The following is a 20,634-nucleotide window of genomic DNA, read 5'->3' as shown; positions in this document are numbered from 1 at the left end:
TAGTGTGCGTTGCAGTAGGGAGTTTCGTCGCGGAGCAGGACAGAGAGGACGATTCCACCTCTCTGCCGCTCCGCCGGCGTAGGACGGGAGAGCGGAGGCAACGCTATGCGAACCTCCGAACTCTCGTCTAACGGGGCTCCGGAAGAGGATGGGAACCTTCCCAGCTTAGCCAGCCCCGGCGCTGAGGGAAACGCTTCAGTTTCTTCTTCTTTCTTCAAAAGGTAGTTTTATACAAACAATATTAACAGATCGGTGATACGGTGCCGATCCCTTTTCGAGTTGATATGTGTGCTGTGGTCTGTGACCCTTAGGTGTACATGGTGGGATGACTACTGAAAACCTGACAAGTGATTACTTTCATATATGAAATGAGAGTGGAAACCAAGAAGTGCTGGCTCAGCGAGTTGCTAAGCGTGATGATCCAAATGTCAGAGAGTCTAGAAGCGGCCGTCTTGGCGTTTTCCGGGGCCATTTTGCTCGATTTTCGACATAATTGCGTTATTGTTTTTATGAGGTATCTGCTAACAAATAAAAAAGGCATGATAGCCAAAGCTTGTTTTGGGGTTCTTTGTACTAACGGTAATGACAATGTAACATTGTAACGTCGTGAACTGGTATAATAATTATATGCACGCAAATGATGGTTATTGAGGCATCTGTAGCAACGTCATTACAATGTTACGGCGCACGCGAAACGATTAAAGTTTTACTTCGTGCAAAGGTTAATTGATTTAAAGTGGACTCGCTAGTTTTACTGTATATTATTCTTGCAGATATCCACAATGTAAGTGTGTTTAGAAAAATAGCTTTAGCTGCTTTATTTACAACAGCGTTTCTCAAACTTTTTTTGGTGGCGGAACCCTTTAAGGAGTGGCATTTTTGACGGACCCCCAGCAAAAAATAATGTTTTGTCTTTGAATAAATTGCCTCCATGCTGGTGTCTTATGATATTTTGTGTATCGCTCGCGGAGGCCCTACAAGGCCTTTGCGGAGACCGAGGACTCCGCGGAGCACACTTTGAGAATGGCTGCTCTAGATTCGTCATACGTACAAGCTGTTATGACGGAATGGGCATTGTCCAAAAAAAAATCACATGTGCTTTTTATATTTTTTTTTCGTTAAAATAGGGTATTTTAAGAATATAAATTGAATAATTTTGAAATTAATTGGCTAGTTTTTTCTCAATAAATTTTTAAAGTTTCGCTCTGACGTCATCATCGGCGGCCAATAATTGACTTCTGCAGTGTTTTTTCCTTTCAATCTTATTTGTAATGGCTGGTTCGTTAAATGCAAGTTCTCATTATGTGAAAGCTGATACGAGAAGCTTACCAAAAGTTCGAAACGTAATGTTGGTCGAATTTATTGCTAATTTAACGCCATTGAAGGTCAAACAAAGGTTAAACATATTTGTTCAAAAATATAAGTAACTAATGGGTATTTTTTTCGTTTATATACAGAAAAACGATCACTGACCTTATTCCTCGAAATGTTTTTGTAATGAGCAAAATAAAAAAAAAATGGACAATCCCCATTCTATGAAATTTTTAAAAAGATATTTACTATATAGGACTATACACAGAGTTTGATGGCAAAAAGTAAGAAAAGAAATTGACTCTAGCAATACCGGGGTAATTAGAATAAAACATTTTGATCCTTTTTTTTCCTTATAGCAGCTGATTCTGTATGTGAAACATGCGAATATAAAAATTTATTCAAAGATCAAGTATTTGCTATTGCTATTTTTAAAAGACGCTTGAAAGAGCACTACCTCGAATCTCTATCCATTTAAATACCATATATAATATATAATAATATATACATATAGTATTTATTTATTATAGCTACATTACTTATTTTATAATTATATATTTTAATTTTATTGTTTGTTGTAAGTATGTTGTTGTTGTAGATCTCGATATATATGTACTTGTAATTTATTAATTTTGTCATTATCCTATTATTTTATTTTGATGCAATATTAAATTCATGTTTGTGCACGTCATATCTGCTATCCTAATCCAATCTCTCTCCGTAGGGCTGCTGGAAGAGATTTCTATTAGAAATAAGCAGATCCTATTGTGTCGTCTTACTGTGTGTAAATTGTTATTTTGTGAATATTTCTTGTGCACAATAAATGATTAAATAAAATAAAATAAAGTATATTTTTCGAAAATCTGCAATCCAAATTTGCCAAGAGAGTCTGGTAGACCTATGGTGACTGAATCACAAAAAATATTATAAATCTCTTGTTTTTAATGACAGGCAAAGTGCAGCAAACTTAGCCCCAATTTCACCAACGACTGTTAAAGTTAAGGCCGGAATTAGTATGACGTTACCTCTTTCGATTTTCATATGAATGAAAGAGAAGACATTACATTTTAACAAGCTGTTAACACTAACAGACGTTGGTGAAATTGGGGCTAAACCTTCTATGAATTTTCATTAAGACAACCACTACAGAAATAATGATAGAAAAGACTTTTTATTAGAGAAATGAAAACTACAAAAATTACTTGTTACTTTATATTACGATTGTACAGTCCCCAGGACAAGAACAGTATAATAAATATTACATTATAACATTGAATTAAATTATAAAATTAAGTACAATAGCCCTACATATTTTACTCACAATAATATACGGAAAATATTCCACAAAAAACTTAGATGTGCCAAAAATCTGTTTTTTCTAGAACTCCGCAAACTCTTCTAAAATCTATAGTGTCTACCGGATAAAGAGTGATATTCGTTTGCATTAAGGTTGGTTCAAAGAAATTGATTTATAGGCAGACGACCTACGTCAATTCGTCGGGTTATGTTCGTCGTTAACTCTCGGTTAAACATAACATAACCCGACTAAGTTAGGTATGTACACGCTTATGAATCAATTTATCTGACAGTATTATCCATAACTTTTTTTTCGAATATCTGTTAAATATTTATTAACAAAATGCCAATGAATAATTTTAAATAATTTAGTTTTTACACTCTTAAATGAAATGTTGCTATATTTCAAACATATGCTAAATTAGTATCAACCTGTCTATTCTATTAGTGCTATTAATTTGAGCGCCATAAGGCACCTGATAACAGTTTCCTTAAGGTGCACAATTAGTGTGACAAATTGAACAAATTGCAATACCTCAAGGTCACTACGTAAACATTCGTTAACAAATATCCAATAAATCACCAAATAAAATAATAAATGATCAACAGTATTGCCCCATATTGCGAAATTATATATTAATATTGAAATAAATATACGTATGTACACTACAGCCTATATAATACAAGACCTATACCTACTATTTACAGAAGATATGTTAGTGGTACCTATAAGTCTTAAGAAGCTGCGAGTCTGTAACTTGTGCCGTTCCGATCCACGCAGCGAGCGACCGCGACCGACAAAAATTCAAATAAAATTCTTTATGACATAGGTTTTTTTGAACGGGCTTTGGCCCACCACATATTCCACCACTGTATCTCCTGTGTCGCCAGGATCGACAACGGTATCCAACCACGACATAGGGTTATAGGTTTCATTTTGCTCTACTCCAGAGGTTCCCAAACTTATTTTATCTACCGCCCACTTGAAGAACAAATTTTGTTTTAGCGCCCCATTGTTTCACTTTATAATGCATCTAGATGAAATAAATCACCCCCCAAGCCTCTACACAACGTCCCCATTTTTTTTTCTGGGTCCCACACCAACCTTCAGACCTTCAGCGCCCACAAGGGGCGTTATCGCCCACTTTGGGAAAGGCTGCTCTACGCCAATACAAAGCAGCGGCTGCATGGGTCGCTAGATCAATGGCGGTAGAAAATAAAACCTAGGCCATGAAGTGGCCTTTTTTTTTAATTTTGTCGTCGCGGTCGCTCGCGGCAAAGATCGGATCGGTACCTATAGATTACTCACTCTTGGTGCGACGGAGATATATCGCTTTCAAGTTACCGACTGACCCATGATTAAAACTAATGATAAGAGTTCGTTAACATTAGAAAAGGAACATTTACAAAACATCTGTTAATATTTGTACAATAGTAGGCGCGATCGACCGATGAAGACTTTTAGGCTGGATTTGCACGCGTCCGCTCGAACGCGCGGCTTGGCAGCTGCACCGCGAGATCACAAGCAATTATTGTATGTAAATGAGAAGACTATATTTTATTACATATATTAATACGCGAGTGAAAAACTTTGGATCCCTTTTGACGAATATTGCAGAAACGTAGGTGAATGAAATTTTGCACAGTTATAGTTTATATGGTGAAGAAGTGCATCGAGTATATAATATTATTTTGAAATTATGCTTTTATCATAAATTTTTTAACAAATAAAACATTACACACACTACAATGTGCACACTACCATATTTTTGAATGACAAGCCTATACATACGAATTATACTCTTTTGTTTATATTATTGTTGAAGTATGTTGTCAAATTAAAAATGGATTGTTGTTTTTTTTTTTAACCTGAAATAGTCAATACTTTAAACGGGGAGCCAAAAGAAGAAGATAAATAAATTTAAGGTCAAATTTCGACCATTGGGCGATCTCTAGTTTAAATAAACCTTTACTTAAATCTCGCGGTGTGGCCACACCGCGCGTTCGGGCGGACGCATGTAAATCCAGCCTTATTCCAACAGCATTAGCATGACCGCAATAGAAATGCGAAAGGTAAGATATTATATTTTAGGGTTCAATTGATAGATTTCCAATGTCAATCTGTCTATTGCCTTGTCTATTCTAGCGTAGAAAGAAACCTTTAAGTTACTATAGTGGTATCTAAGCGTGCATCATTTTAAAATTTAACAGAACGTTAATTTTCAGGTATTTTATAGATCTGTTAGAGACGATACAGATCCAAAATATCAGCTATTTTTAATTTCAAGTCTACGTTCGGTCGAAGGCCACCCAAACCAGAGCCTCTAGAATTCTTAAGTTAATTTCACGTATTAAGAAGTGATTCTATACTGAAAGGATTATGTTTTCTTGATCCACCATTTTTGGTCATGTCCTGGTCGGTGGCAGACGTGCCGCTGAGATCCAAGGAGACCGCTCGGCCTGAGTCGAAGTCGAACTTCTCGTAGTCGCCCCCAGAGAATTGCTTGAAGAAGGAAGGCTGCGGGTCAGGGAGAGGGCTGAAGTTGCGGCCGTCGGAAGTGGAGCTGTCGGAGTTGTTGATGGCGTCGTTGCCTGAGGGTGCTCGGAGACGGCCGGTTAGAGAGAAGTCTTCTGGCCCGGAGTCGTGACAGGAGTCCCCTCCTACGACGTCTATCATGCACTCCTCCCCGTCATCAGAGTCGGAGTACAACCCGCTGTTCCTGTGCTGGGCTAGATACTCCGTCTTCAGCGCTTCAAGGTCAACCGCAATGCCCTTCGCTCGCAGCTTCCGCGCTTGACGTTCCAGTGCCTTTGCCAGCTTCTTTCTTCTTCGCGCCCTGATACAAACAGAAGGGCCCAATAAGTATAGAACCTACTATCACAGTTGTTGGTTTTTATGGCGTCATTAAAGTTTTTAAATGGAGAATGACCGAGCATATGCAGATAAAGTCTGAAGTAGAGATTTTAAGACTTGCTTTGGTCAAGGATAAGTTTTGGAGTTTGACTGCCAGTGATTGGTGCAGCACGTGACAAAGAAGAAAATACTTAAAGGTCACTGAAGTAATATAGTCAAGATTGATCTTTTTCGGTGGTATTTTTGTCTGCCAACAATCATGGCCGCGTAGCTCATGAGACGGTATGGGCTAATTTGAACAAGCCTGTGTATGTCTGTCTGCAGCTCATAGTTTCTCCATACATCATTTTGTGTGTGTGTATTTGTGTGTCTATAGCTCGTAATCTGCTCACCTCTCACGGGCGCGCAGCTCGTGCGGCGGTATGGGTTCCCCGGAGCAGGACTGAGGGTGCGCGTTGTGCGCGGGCCGCCCCGGGCCCTTCTTAGTGTGCTCCTTCTTGCGCCACTTCGCGCGACGGTTCTGGAACCATACCTGGTGGAAGAGGAAAGAGAATATTTTGAGAACATTTTTAATATCTTTAAAACTACGCAACAGATTTTGATGATTCCTTCAGTGTTAGATAGCCTATTTATCGAGAAAGGCTATAGGCTATATTTATCACGCTAAGACTAATAGGTGCCTCATTTCTCTTAAGCCGCTGAACTGTAGATTAAATTTTGTATGGAGATACTGTAAGTCCCGGAAAAACATCGTTTTTATCGGAAATGCAGCGGTTCCCAGAAAAATAATGATGCAAATTCATTGTTGGCAACATCTAGTATTTTCTATTAAATTGTTACTAATTAAAGCATGATTCATAAGCCGTTGATGATGAATAAGATGCTACTTGTTATCTTAAAAATGGTCGTATTGCTGTCGTTGTCTTATCGAAATTATATTGTATGTGACCCAATGTCATGTTAGACCCCATCTACACTGTATTCAATTTAAAATGTAGGTAAATTTCTTAAAGTTTTACTTCTTTTTATGGGACATTACTGATCAGAAATATAGTATCTGATCACTTGACTTGAAAAAGCATGTTTATCTAATATATAAACGGGTTTTCCTTCCTGACGCTATAACTCAGGAACACACGAACCGATTTCCACAGTTTTGCATTCGTTGGAAAGGTATCGGGCTTCGTGAGGTCTATAGAGAAATAAATTCAGAAAAAACTTCAAGAGAAAAGCAGGAAAACAGGGAAAATCATTTTATGGCAAATCAACGTTTGACGGGACAGCTAGTCGTTTATAGAGAAAATAAAATGGTAATTTTACAGAAGTTACATTAATATACAAATAAATATATTATATCTGAAACTCTACAATGATATTATGATCTTAGAAAATATCAAGACTTTGAACACACATTTGTGGGTTCAAAGCCTGGATCTTTCTATAATTTGATAAAGCCCAATTTAAAAACAATTTAACGTTGTACAGTGTATACTCAGCTTTATAAATTAGTTATAATGGTTATCTGTACTAATTATAATGTACCAAGAAACAATATTGTTTACTTAATTAAATAACGCTATTTGTGAACATTATTAATAACAATGACGTGATGACAGTTGAAATTATTAAAAATAGATCATCTTTACTTTAGGCAATTTTATAGATCATACTATCTTAGTATATTTAAATGACGCTCTGCAAAATATTATACTTTCAGCAGCAAATATTATACTTTCGCAAATCATTTTTTTTTTATGAAATAAGGGGGCAAACGAGCAAACGGGTCACCTGATGGAAAGCAACTTCCGTCGCCCATGGTCACTCGCAGCATCAGAAGAGCTGCAAGTGCGTTGCCGGCCTTTTAAGAGGGAATAGGGTAATAGGGGAGGGTAGGTAAAGGAAGGGAAGGGAATAGTTGAGGGTAGGGAAGGGAATAGGGTAGGGGTTAGGGGATTGGGCCTCCAGTAAACTCACTCATTCGGCGAAACACAGCGCAAGCGCTGTTTCACGCCGGTTTTCTGCGAGAAAGTGGTATTTATCCGGTCGAGCTGGCCCATTCGTGCCGAAGCATGGCTCTCCCACGTATAAAATTTGTGCCAAGGGACATAACTCATAAGGCTTGGGTAACAGAGATACATAGAAATAGTTATAATGATAATACTTATTTACCTAGGTACAATTTGGGGTAATTTTTCCTTTCATAAAGATTTTTCTGTCAAAATATCGTCTTGCCTCTTTGAAACTACTTGTATAAAATCTATATATATAAAAATGGATTTTCAATTGTGTTAGTAACGCTAAAACTCGAAAACGGCTGAACGGAATGGGCTAATTTTAGTCTTAAAATATTCGTAAAAGTCCAGGGAAGGTTTTAAAGTGACACGAAGTTCACCGGGACAGCTAGTATATCAATAAATAATTAACTGAAATTAGACGCATTTTAAGCTTTTCTGCTTTATAATTTCTACCGAAAAGTCCAAAAGTTTTTACCTTTTAGCGACGGAACCCCAAAAGGCATAAAAGCTTAAAGTCCGTCTAATGTTCCCGGTCTGGGGAGACAGATGTTGTAACCGTCCTCCATATTTACGGCAAACCGTATATTTTACGTCCGACGGATTCCAATGGATTAACAGTGGTGCTCAACCTTTTTGTATACGGGCCATAAACACGTTTCGGTCTGGGTATCGCGGGCCGCAACCAAAATTTTTTAGGACTATTATATAACGTTCAAAAAATTTGCAATTTAAAAGTGACTTTCTTGTCTGTAGGTTGGTTAGCATAGGGTAGGTTGACTGTTTTGTCTGTAGGTGTGAAATTTTAAGTGGTTTAACTTCATGCGGGCCACAGCCAAAGTCCCGGCGGGCCGCAGGTTGAGTATAGCTGAATTGATTTAATAAAGAACATTTGAGCGGCGCGGGCGTTCTGGATATAATTAAATTGTACCTTCATAAAAATAAGCGCGTCACTTTATTGGAATTAGATGATAATAAAAATTGTGAAAAATTAACTGCTCAAAAAACTTTATGGAGCCATATGCAAGTGGTAAGCTTCTGTTTTCAATAAAGAGTACTATTTATTAGCCATATTTAGGGCCTGTTTCACCACTTCCTGATAAAGTGCCACTTGCCAGATATAAGGTTATCCACAACTTTTTTCACAGATTCTCCATATCTGTCTAGTTAAGTGGTGGGTAGCCTATCCGGCACTTATCAGGAAGTGGTGAAACAGGCCCTTCAAATCATAAATATTTTTTTTATAAACTGATGGAAAGCAACTACCGTCGTTATCACTTCGTTTTTTTACACCTTATATAAAGGTACAAGCCGGCAGCCGACTATATGAAGCGGCAGCAGACGATGTGTCGTCGCGACACTGGTTTCTATGTATTTCTATGAATAAATGTCTAGGAGGTAATTTCATAGAAATACATACAAACCAGTAGTGTCGCTGCGACACGTCGTCTGCGATTGCTTCATGTCGCCCACTGCCAACCGGCACCTTTAATCTCAATATACTCGTACTTATTCCCTCTCGAAGTAAACAAGATTTACCAAATCGTGTGTAAACGCGATCGTCGCCATTTCGGTTGAGGGGCGACACTTTTATTTCCTCAGCGGGAGGAAATTTTCCTGTCGTTTGTGAGGGGAAAGCTTATGTACAGTCGATGTATCTCCCCATCATCCATGTTATTTACAGGAGGTACCAATTGTGGGTGACTATTATCAGTTTTGTGTACGTTAGTGGTTTTGTGTCCCGTGTAAATCACTTGCTTTGTGAGGGCTCGCGTCATTTTTCTGCATGGTAATAATCTTTAAGAGGAGTCCACACCGCCCTTTTTTCCATACAAACGTTGCCCCTGTTTCCTCCCTGGATAATGCTAGTAGAGTTATAATTTTTTTCCTGAATATCTACGGCCACTAATACGATGTCCCTATGTTTGCTTTTTTTTTCATAATTTAATTATTAAATAAGATATGAACGTTCTAAAACCCAAAAAAATGGCCAGATTTTCCGCTGTGTTCAAACGTCCAGAAAACAGATTTGGCTAGATTATACAAAAAAAAACAAAACATAGGAACACAGCTCATGCCTTTTTTTAATCTTTAATGAAAAAAGTACTTAAATCGGTTAAGTTTTGGAGAAGGAATCAGGGGACAACGAATCGTTGATTTTCTGGATTTTCTGCAGTTGTCTCTATCGCGTTCTGCGGTATAGGCTTGAGGTAAGGGAGACAGCTATAGATATTACGCGTGCTTTTTTTTCATTTCTCTAGCCCCTGGTGTATCCTCTTAAGGCAGTTTTCTTTATATTTTAATAATAACCAAGCCTTGACAGACCGATGGTAACACATCTACATATAAATAAAAATTACTATGTTAAAACACAAATCAAAAGGCATGATAGTTTTTCCGTAAAGTGTACCACAAAAGTGCTCAGGGTGGTGACCCAAAATCTTTTCGTTTTCGCTTCGTTATATAATCGCCGATGAAAGTGTATGGAATTGACGTTCGACTCGTCTTATGTCAATTCCATACATTTTGATCGGCGATTCCATAACGAAGCGAAAACGAAAAAGTTTCGGCTAAATACCCAGGTTGTGGGATATCTGTCTTATTACCTTTTACATCTAAGCTGTTAAATCAATTTTAACGAAATTTCGTTGTGAGAGAACATAGAATAGGTAGTTTTCATTTCGAATAAAATGTTGTTCTCGCGCTTACAAAAGTAGGAATTTGTGTACGAACACACTTAAAACTTAACAGACAGACTGGCAGACACATTTCCATGAAAATAATGTATGGATTATGATGAAGCAATCCTACTACTTTTCGTACATTAGCTAGCATTATCAGAAAATCAAATGTCTAATATTCCTATTACCTAAATCCATTTCCTTATCTACATAACAAACTTAATTGATGTATACCAACATATTGCAAGATTCATCTTCCAAAAACGTGGAATAGAACCGAAGTCCTGAGGGAGGAGTATTAATGACCCTCCCACGCCGGGAGGTGGGAGGGAGAGGTTCATTAGAGAGGGAACGAGAGGCCATTACAGTTCGTATTCTATTCCGTAATCAATGTATTTCGATTAGAACTCCGACCCGGACTAATTAAAAGTACTACGTGATTTTTATTTGAGGTTGCGAAGTTATTTTCCAAATGGGAGACGAACCACTAACTGACTAATGAGATATTTGTACGACTGATCCTTATCGCGTTGTTTTGAGGGGTTTGTCATTTCTTCACGTGGATTTAATTGTACAGCTTAATCATTAGGCTTAGGCATGAACACAGATAATGAAAATAATAAGGTCATATGGGAACTATAGGTCTACCAGAATCAGATGGCTGATGGCAGATTTTCCAAAAATACCCTTGATCATGGATAAATTTTTATATTTGCATGTTACACACACAGAATAAGCCGCTAAAGGAAAAAAAGGATCAAAGTGTTTTATTCCAATTACCCCGGTATTGCTAGAGTCAATTAATTTTTTCACTTTTTGCCATCAGATTCTGGTGGACCTGTTACCTTTTCTATACGCTCCGAAACTATTCGAACCATTTTCATGCAATGTGGTTTTGTTATATAGTGAGGCATGAATAGACATAACATAGTATTTCAAGGGCAGGAAAATACATTGGATTTGCGTAAAAGCGCCTACAGAGGGTTGATTCAGACCGCAATGCGACGCGTAGATGCATTTCTAAATAAATTTAGAAATGCATGGATTTGAAAGATTCGCAAGACGTCTCACGCAATTAAAATCTGTCAAATCCGTACAAGTTTATGCCGCGCCGCGCCTCACCTCGTCGCGTTGCAGTCTGAATTGGCCCTAAAATGCGCCGGAAAGTGACGTAGAGGTGTGTCGTAGCGGGTCTACGAAATTTTATTTGTTCAATTAAAAATTCTCGTCCGTTTGGAATTTGGATGGAAGCCGTCCATATTCTATGTATTTCGTTACGTTAAAGGCCTGTTTCACCACTTTCTAATAACTCTTTTGTCAGATTCTCCATACTTCATCTGTCAAGATAAGTGGTGGACAGCCTATTCGGCACTTATCAGGAAGTGGTGAAACAGGCCCTTAGTCTTATATAGACTTTTTTACGGCCATTCCACCAACGCAGAGCTACGTATTGTGGCAAAGGTGAAAATAAGCCAGTATATTTATTTTGATTATTAATTTAAAAGCACGAAGGCTGGAGCAGCTAATTGGCGTTATAACAATTAGGAAAACAATAACAAAAATGCATATAAAATGAATATAAATGAATAATAATAAATTGTGTGCGCCATTGCGGATTGGTCGCGCCCATTGTTACGGCAGCCATTATACGAAAGTCACGTTCTTCGGTTAACAATATTACAGTTTAATCGTTGTTTATATATTTTACATAGTAAGGTTATAAAAACTTAACCTCTTGCTAATAAAATATTGGATAGCCATACTAATATTGATATTGCAACTGTGAATGCAAAAAGGTGTGCTTAATAATAGATAAAAAGAGCACCCTTGTTTACTTGAATAGCAGTATACATACTTTATAATAATAACTAGCTATTTGACTGAGCTTTGCTCGGTATTCGATGAAAATGACATTTTCTAAAAATGATTCCTAGCTAGATCGATTTATCGCCCCCGAAACCCCCTATATACTAAATTTCATGAAAATCGTTGGAGCTGATTCCGAGATTCCAATTATATAATATATGCAAGAATTGCTCATTTAAATATAGAACCTGGATGACCGAGCTTTGCTCGGTATAGCAAATACTCATTGACTTCGTGTTACTTAACAACGCCATCTGCTGGAATAGTTTTAGCTGTTGTTGTGTCGTTAAAGCAATTAATTGCTCACGAAATAGTTTTATTATTCGTCAATAGATGTCAGGAAGAGTCATATTTTTCAGTTTATCGATTATCGATAAAACACGAATAAAAAGGCCTTTTTTAAAAAATGATTCCTAGCTAGATCGATTTATCGCCCCCGAAACCCCCTATATACAAAATTTCATGAAAATTGTTGGAGCCGATTCCGAGATTCCAATTATATATTTATATACAAGAATTGCTCGTTTAAAGATATAAGATTTAAAGATAAGGTTATACATAGTCCGGGTTCCTTAGAACAAAATCAAAATCTATTTATATACAAGAATTGCTCGTTTAAAGATATAAGATTTAAAGATAAGGTTATACATAGTCCGGGTTCCTTAGATCAAAATCTTTTTGATTAAGTACTATCAAGCTATTTTTTTATAAGTAGCTTCATATTGGTACGACGAAAAACATTTTTATTTGCTTAAAATTTTGAAAGTGGTAGCTGACGGAGATAGAAAGTATTTATACTTTGATTTGATGGTCCTAAAATATGGATTGTTCTGTTTGTAGGACAATGTTACTATAAACATAGCAATATACAAAAAATCTGCTGGTTAGGGTTCCGTTTTAGGGTTCTGTAATCAACAAAACTTCGTTGACTACGGAACCCTCAAACGGAACCCTAACCAGCTTATTTTTTGTATTTTTCTAGGTTAATAATTTATTTTAATTTAATAGTTATATAATTTAAGAGTAACATTGTCCTACAAAATATATAACAATCCATATTTTACGACCATCAAATCAAAGTAAGAAAGGATTTCTTACTTTGATTTGAAACGCAAATAAAAATGTCATCAAAATTCAAAATGAAGCTACTCACAAAAAGTTAGCTTGATAGTAATTAAAAAAAATAATTGTTCAAGGGAACCCGGACTAATAATGTTTGGTCCTTGTTTATACACTGTTAATAGTTCAACTATTTTAGCTATTTCATTTTCTCTATCTCTACTTACATAAGAATTAACTTTATAGCTAACAATAGGTACCTATTATTCAATGATGTTTTACTACCTTTTGTAGGGTTCCGTATCCAAAGGTTAAAAACGGGACCCTATTACTGAGACTTCGATGTCTGTCCGTGTCTACGTCCGTACGTCCGTCCGTCTCCAGGCTGTATCTCAAGAACCGCTTTAGCTAGAGTTCTGAAATTTTCTCAGATTGTGTATATCTGTTGCCGCTATAACAACAAATACTAAAAACAAAATAAAATTATTATTTAAGGGGGGGCCTACGTATAATAAAAACTATTTATTATTCGTAGGGGGCTCCCATACAACAAACGTGATTTTTTTGGCCTTTTTTACTCGATATCAATAATGGCAACAGGTAGGCACTAGATATTTCCGCAAAGGCCTTAATTATATGTCTACTTCAATAATTAATAATAATATTATTATATTAAAATAAAATAAAAATTTAAGGGGTTTCCCATACAAAAACACAATTTTTGGTCTGTTTTTGCTCTATAATAGTACGGAACCCTTCATGCGCAAGTCCTACTCGCACTTGCCCGATTATTAGTATATAATATAATTGGTATTGTTACTTTAAATATACTTATTAATTTGAAAAGTTGTTCAAAGGTCTTAAAATTTATCTCTCTCGACAAATCAATGGTTTTGACACCTTACACTGTTGCTTTGTGTTTCTCTAAAGTTGGACAATGACACATTTTGTATTGCCGCTGGCAACATCTTGTATTCTGCGTCTTTATCGTAAATATGTATGAGATTTGCAATAATGGCACATGTAAGATACATTTCCTGGCAACATTTCGCTAGGGTTGCCTACCGCGTTTGACACATTAATCATAATTCGTGCGGCCTGTCATGTTATGCAATTTTGCCATTGGCATTTGATAGTTATTATGAAAATATTATGTACAGATTGCTAAGACAGGGCTGAGGTCCAAGCTCCAACTTTTCATACAATTAAGATTTTGAAACTTATGGTTTGAACTTGGATTTTGGTTTTGGTTTGACATAACAATTTTATCGGAAGATAGCTGTCATATTCATTGAATCCAAAATCAAATATTATTTTTGACAGTCAATAAGATGAGTGAATTAATTATTACCTAATTTGGAATTGAACATTTAAGTATATCCCAAAATACAACATGTAGTCACTTTAAGTCGGTTTTTATCCGAAGGCTGTATTGTTTACTAGTGCAGCGGCAACCCTAGTATCGTGTCTATCTTTTACCGCTAAGCCTAGGGCGGCGGAGTCGGCTCACGTTAGATAGCAGAGCGAGAGCGGCATAATCACAAGACGTATCGGCGACAAGGACGGCAACAACACCTTCAATTTTATATTCTATCCGCATTTTGTCGCCTAAGCGTTCCATTTAGTGTTCCATATTTAAACCTCGCGCTTTTCTTTTTTTCCCAGCGAGGCGAAGGATGTAACGTGATTTTTTTATATTTAAGGGTGTAACCGCAGTGGATGCGGCCCGAATACTGATGTGTGCGTAAACCACGCGCCGCCGCCCTGCTATGGAATGAAATTGGCATATAAATGTAAATTTTATGCTATGAATTTTAAAATGAAGTCGATACTTCCCCGCTTACGGGCGCGAGGAGTTTTCGGAAGTTTTATGTCTGGCGGGGATGAATATTAGATTAGAATTAGGCGTTTTGCTAAAAAAATGTATTTTTAACATCTTCCACCCCCGGTTACCGTATTGGCATACGAATTGTTTTATTTGCTTGCCAAAATAATACATCAAAAACATTTAATAGTAAAAGTTACCGACCGAAATGATAAAGCGGGTCCCGGCGGAAAATGGGAAAATCAAAAGGAGGAAAAAATCCACTTTACAGACGCAAACAAGTCACTTTAAGTTTATTGAGCTGTAATCGAATTGTGACGTCCCCGCGCGGTCGGAGCTCGGAGATCTGTAGCCGTCCTTATCTGACCCGGCTATTTAAATCTATGCTATTCAATCGTGCCGTCTCGCTCGCGTCCCAGGGGTGCCGGCGAGATTGCAATCTTTTGATTTATACCAACTATTAGGAGTGCGGGGCTCTCCGGCGGAGATGGCGGATAAGCCGGATACGATCGGCGTTGGTGCTGATCATACGAATATATATCATTATCAAACTGCCTATGGATCTTCCTTAGGGTTCACAGTATCCTATAGTTTTTGTATGTTGTATCTTGGCAGATCTATTGGTAAAAGTTACTTAACACAAGCTCTGAACATTTTTATAGGCAAAAAAAGCTAAGCGACATAAGTAAATTTTTGACCTGAAAATTTTTTCCTGTCAAAAATTTTTCAAGTAAAAAAGCTTCCATAAGCAGCCCTAGCAAGATGTTTGGGGTACCAAATCGATGGGTATATCCAGAACCCTTATGAGGCTGCGTGACCGCCGTCCCCGACGGCCGCTTAGCCCCGGACCACCGCCATTTGTATTGACCGCACGGGGGTTCTTACATCCATTATAGCTATGCCAAAAGAAAAGCCTTTTGAGTCTTATTTAAGCGCGAAAAGTTTTTTGAATTACATATAAGTAGAAGTTGAAGAAAATTTGTTAAAGGAAAAGTAGTTTAGAAAATTTTGAGAAGTTTTAATTTTAGTCTGTACTTAACTTTTAATTTCGTATATAAATAAGTATGTATTCTTTACATAAAAAGAAACTGTAGTTACATGTAACATGTCAAGTTATTTACTAAAACTTCTATAGAGTAGATACTAAGTTATTTACTAAATCTTATATAGAGCCTTATTAGTCATTAAAGTTAGTTTCGTAGGAAGTCCAAGGAACAAGAATGGTCTACTAAAAACTAAACTATAAACGCCAACGTGCTGATAATAATGCTAGCACTGCACCTATTACCTCGTTAAATAACGAGTGTTAGCTACAACAATAAGTAAATTCTATTTTCAAACCCGTTAAACGCGTAAAGAGGTAACGCGTGTCGCTTAGTTTGTCACAGACTAAAAGCGAACTACTCCTAAGCGACATTTTATTGTTTAAGCGCAAATAGTTTGTTCCGCCAAAATTAAGTGTCGTTACTAATTTGGTGTTTATTGTACAGAAGGCAAACAGCACTTATATTTAGTGTAAGTAAAACAAAATAGATTTTAATCTAAGTTTAGATGGACCTCTATAATAATAATTTAGTATGCTATTTTAGATTTTATTTTAGATTAAAGTAGTGAAAGTTTCATGATTTAATAATAATACTATTATTAAAATGTTTGTTTGCCTGTTTCACCACTTTCTGATAAAGTGCCGGATAGGCTATCCACAACATTTTTGTAGATTCTCCATATTCTATCTGTCAAGTTAGGTCATAGTTTCTCAACCTCATTTTGCTCACCGCCCACTTTGAGAATATGTTTTTTTCTAGAGCCCCCCATCTTAATTTTACCTACCATCTGTGGCGAATTTATAACAGCTATTGCCATTTAATCCATTGCTGGTCCTGTCAAAATACGTGCACACGTGATAAAAATGATTACAGTACCTACATTAACAAAAATTAAACGATATTAATTTTTATTTTACTTTAGTACGTGATTAGCGTGTATTATTTGGCCTTTTTAGACTATATCAATCTACCCACGCCCCATCTGCGCCATCTCAATGCCCCCTAATTTTCTCTGGATCTTCTACTGCCCCCCCGAAAGTCTCAAACGCCCACAAGGGGGTGTTATCGCCCACGTTGAGAACCTATGTGTTAAGTGGTGGATTATGGATAGCCTATTCAGCACTTATCAGGAAGTGGTGAGACACCTAAATATATAAGTGGGATATTCCAATTGCATTCGCCGTGATGATCAATTGGATTCTTTAATAATATGTGGTAATCACCAATGCATCCTTTTAATATGGATTTATTCAGTCTAGTATCAATAAAAGTTAACTTCATAATTCAATAATGTACAGTTATACCAAAATAAAATACTAACCGCCACTCTGCTCTCCTTAAGGTCCAGTCTCATGGCCAGCGCCTCTCGCATGAACACGTCAGGGTAGTGTGACGCGAGGAATGCTCGCTCCAGCTCCTCAAGCTGCCACGAGTTGAAGTTCGTGCGAGAGCGACGCCGCTTACCGCTGTCTCCGTCGTCGTCGCCGAGACCACCTGGAAAAAAGGTAGGTTAAGTTATAATTCATCTAAAAAGTGCGTTAATCGAGATGTTGGGTTAAAGTGGCTTCAGGCGCTTTGAAAGTTAAAAAAATACGTGTGGCACTTGGGGACTGCCACGCTAAAGCTATTGCAGTGATTTTTTTATCAACTTATGCAATACTAATTTGCATACGTCCCGTAACACGCACACAAAAACCGTGCCGAAGTCTGCCGAACTGAAATGACGTTAGTAGATACACGGTAACGCAGCACGGCTGTGCCGGTCGGGGTGAGGCGAGTGTTAGATTTATTTTCGTTAAGTACGGAGTTCTTGATTCAGTAGCCGCACTCAAAGCCTTAGCGATAACTTAAAACTTTGGGTTCGATGACATGTATATATAATTTGATAAATAACATGATCGTTTAAATGCAACATGCTGAGTACAAATTTAATAAATATGTACCGTGTTGCGTACACGGTATACGTATAAGAAAGATTTAAAAGTGAGAAAAAATTAATCGCAAAACAATTAGAAACGCTCAAAGAAATGTTTCCAATCAGCAGAGCGCGAGCGTCGGATTGAATTGAATAAGACATAATCGTAAAGACACCGACAGCTAACAGAGTCCATTTAGACAATCCTTTGGCCGTTAAAATGAAGCCGCGACTGGGGGCTCATAAAAAACAGATAATCTCCGACAAAGCGTCAGAACAAGTATCTGAAAATAGAATATAATTTCTAATTTTCTCTCGGCGATTTTAATTAAAAATGAGTCCCTAGAGAGAGAAGGCAATAACGGCGGACCTGAGGGTTGGAACGGGACGACTACAAATTAGCCGGTCTGCTTTTAGAGCTAAATAAATTACAAGTGATTAAGAGATACTCGCTTCTGCCGCGCGCCGAACGTGTTATTTTGTATTTAACGTTGGGTTGCGCGATCGCGAATAATAGATTTAAAACGAGATTATCGACGGAACTCAATTAATACGTTGTATATTAATTAAATATGATAAATGGAGCATGACGTTTCGAAGCGATAACTCTTTCGGACAATTCTAGTCACTAACTAGATCAATGAGCTATGTCGCCCTAAGAGAAAAGCTAAATTACGCGGGAGCGAGCGGGACGGTCGTATCGGTCTAATGAGCGGTGCGAGCGAGACGACTAGGCTTATTGTATTAAAACAAACGACCGCCTTGGGCCCGCAGAGAACAGTTTTGGCGCGCTTTAATTTAGTCTGCCTCAATGTTTTAATGTCGCCCGGGAGGAGGGGGACTCGCTAAGTATCTATTTGAGGGTTGTATAACGCGGTTAATAAATTCGTACAGTTAATAATTCTACTTTGTTTTGTTGTTTGCTATGAGTAATGTCGCCGATAAGCGAAACGCTGGCCGTTTCGCGTGATTCTAATTTAATTGATTCAAAACTTTTGTCGAGGACTTTTATTGTTACGATTGCTACAATCTCGGAAATTATTTGCTTTGTTAAAACCTCAAAAGTTAAAAAAGAAAATTGTATTAAATTATCTAAGACCTTTTATAAGTAAGTATAGAAATCCGCTCTAAGGGAACCAATGCACGTCAGTCATATACTTAATTATTTTAATCAAATAATCAGCCAACAACCAAATAAATATTTATACTAACGCGAACGTAAACTAAGAATAAACACCAGCCATTTCAACATGTCTGCCTAGTAAATTATAAATTTAATAAACATAAATTCCCACATGTCTATTGCTAATAAGAAACGTAAATCAGTCAGACAATCGCACATTGAGATGTTATCTCCGGCAATTTATCATATTTCATAGAAAATTACTGTCCCCCATATACCCCGGTAATAGAATAAATCGCAAATACAATCGCATCCATTGAATAGAAACGCTCAATTTACTTTATGTCGCCGAAGATAGAAAAATATAATAAAAGAGTCTTTGTCTTTAAAAATATTTTTATTTGTCGCTTAGGATTTTTAAGGGATTAATCAGAAAGCGTTTATGTCGCTCAGTTGTATGTTGTATGTCACTTATAACATTATATAGTGTATTGTGTATTTTTGTCAGTTTGATACATTTAGTTTATAATTTAGATCTTAAATGAACAAGAAATATTTGTATTGACAAAAAATACGAGTTGGCGACATGCAGGTAACAGAGAACTTCTATTTTAATGATTTAAATAATAATCTAATAAGCTCAAGACACATAGATTTTTATAAATTGATACGCAATTCAACATTAATCGGAACCTTAGAAACTGACAGACCAGTACCTTATTATTTGAATAGGCTGATGGTAAAATTTATGAGTGTCGTGATGATATCATTAAAAGAAAACAAAAAATTATCGTGTCATTACAAACGAAAGACCAAAAATAGTTTTTGGATGACAAGGACAGGAAAAATAATATAAATTGTTAATCGTTCAATAGCTATTAACGTTTGCAGTTGGGCAATTCCACATGTGACTGACTCTACATTTTGTAAGATAGCGTTTTATTTGTTAATATTAATTTTAAGGTGGCTTTGTAGCAGATGATTAAACAAGTTAACTTATATAGAAAAAATGGTAATCACTGTTGTTTTCAAATAGCATTTATTTAGTAAAACATAAAGTGACTGACACTACATGCAAAAGGAAGTCGTTTCCGAGAGTGTTTGTAAACATCAATAATCTTCCTCTCTGCGAGCTAAATAACTCTACTTTGTACTTTTATCGAAAGTGCATGAAACAAACTATTATAAAATGGTTACCTATAACCTGTAAGTTATTTTAAAAAATATTTATTAGCAGAAGAACTTGTGACCGACACTACAGCTCAGAACGTGACCGACTCTACACTCACTTTGTGCAGGTAAAAGTCGCTAGTTTTACATGAAACCTTAAATTTTTCACATACAATACGAACTCTAAAATTATATAAAAGCAAATCAACTCTAAAATTATATAAAAGCAAATCAGTAATTAGTTAATTCATTAAAATGCTTTTTTTTGAACTTAAACATCACAAAAACGAAATCACTAATAATTTGTCGAAAAATAACTCAAAACGAAATGTTCTCAAAAACAATTACTTAACATAATATGGAAGAGCCAGCGATAGGCAGACTTTCGTAATTTTTTAAGCTAAAAATTTTCCTGTAGGTATATGAGCCCTATAGAGGTAATACCGACCACACACTTTGGAGTTTCGGTCGCTATT

General features: G+C 36.8%; 1 protein-coding gene across 3 annotated transcripts in view; it reads right to left on the bottom strand.

Moving 5' to 3' along the window:
- Positions 1-4,533: 4,533 nt before the first annotated feature.
- LOC121732577 (homeobox protein unc-4) overlaps positions 4,534-20,634 on the bottom strand; it is a 47,774-nt gene continuing 31,673 nt past the window's right edge. Inside the window, exons 2-4 of one of the 3 annotated variants that reach the window (XM_042122506.1) lie at positions 17,272-17,444; positions 5,854-5,993; positions 4,534-5,444 (exon numbers count right to left, since the gene is read on the bottom strand). In XM_042122506.1, coding sequence (XP_041978440.1) covers positions 4,952-5,444; positions 5,854-5,993; positions 17,272-17,444 — 806 coding nt within the window. In that variant the 3' untranslated portion in view covers positions 4,534-4,951. The remainder of the gene's footprint in view (positions 5,445-5,853; positions 5,994-17,271; positions 17,445-20,634) is intronic. The other 2 variants (XM_042122507.1, XM_042122508.1) reach the window with 2 other exon arrangements.

This window comes from Aricia agestis, chromosome 12 (assembly GCF_905147365.1).
Source record: "Aricia agestis chromosome 12, ilAriAges1.1, whole genome shotgun sequence".
Taxonomy (NCBI): domain Eukaryota; kingdom Metazoa; phylum Arthropoda; class Insecta; order Lepidoptera; family Lycaenidae; genus Aricia; species Aricia agestis.
The sequence above is the reverse complement of the archived record's forward strand: the minus strand, read 5'-3'. Positions and strand labels throughout refer to the sequence as shown.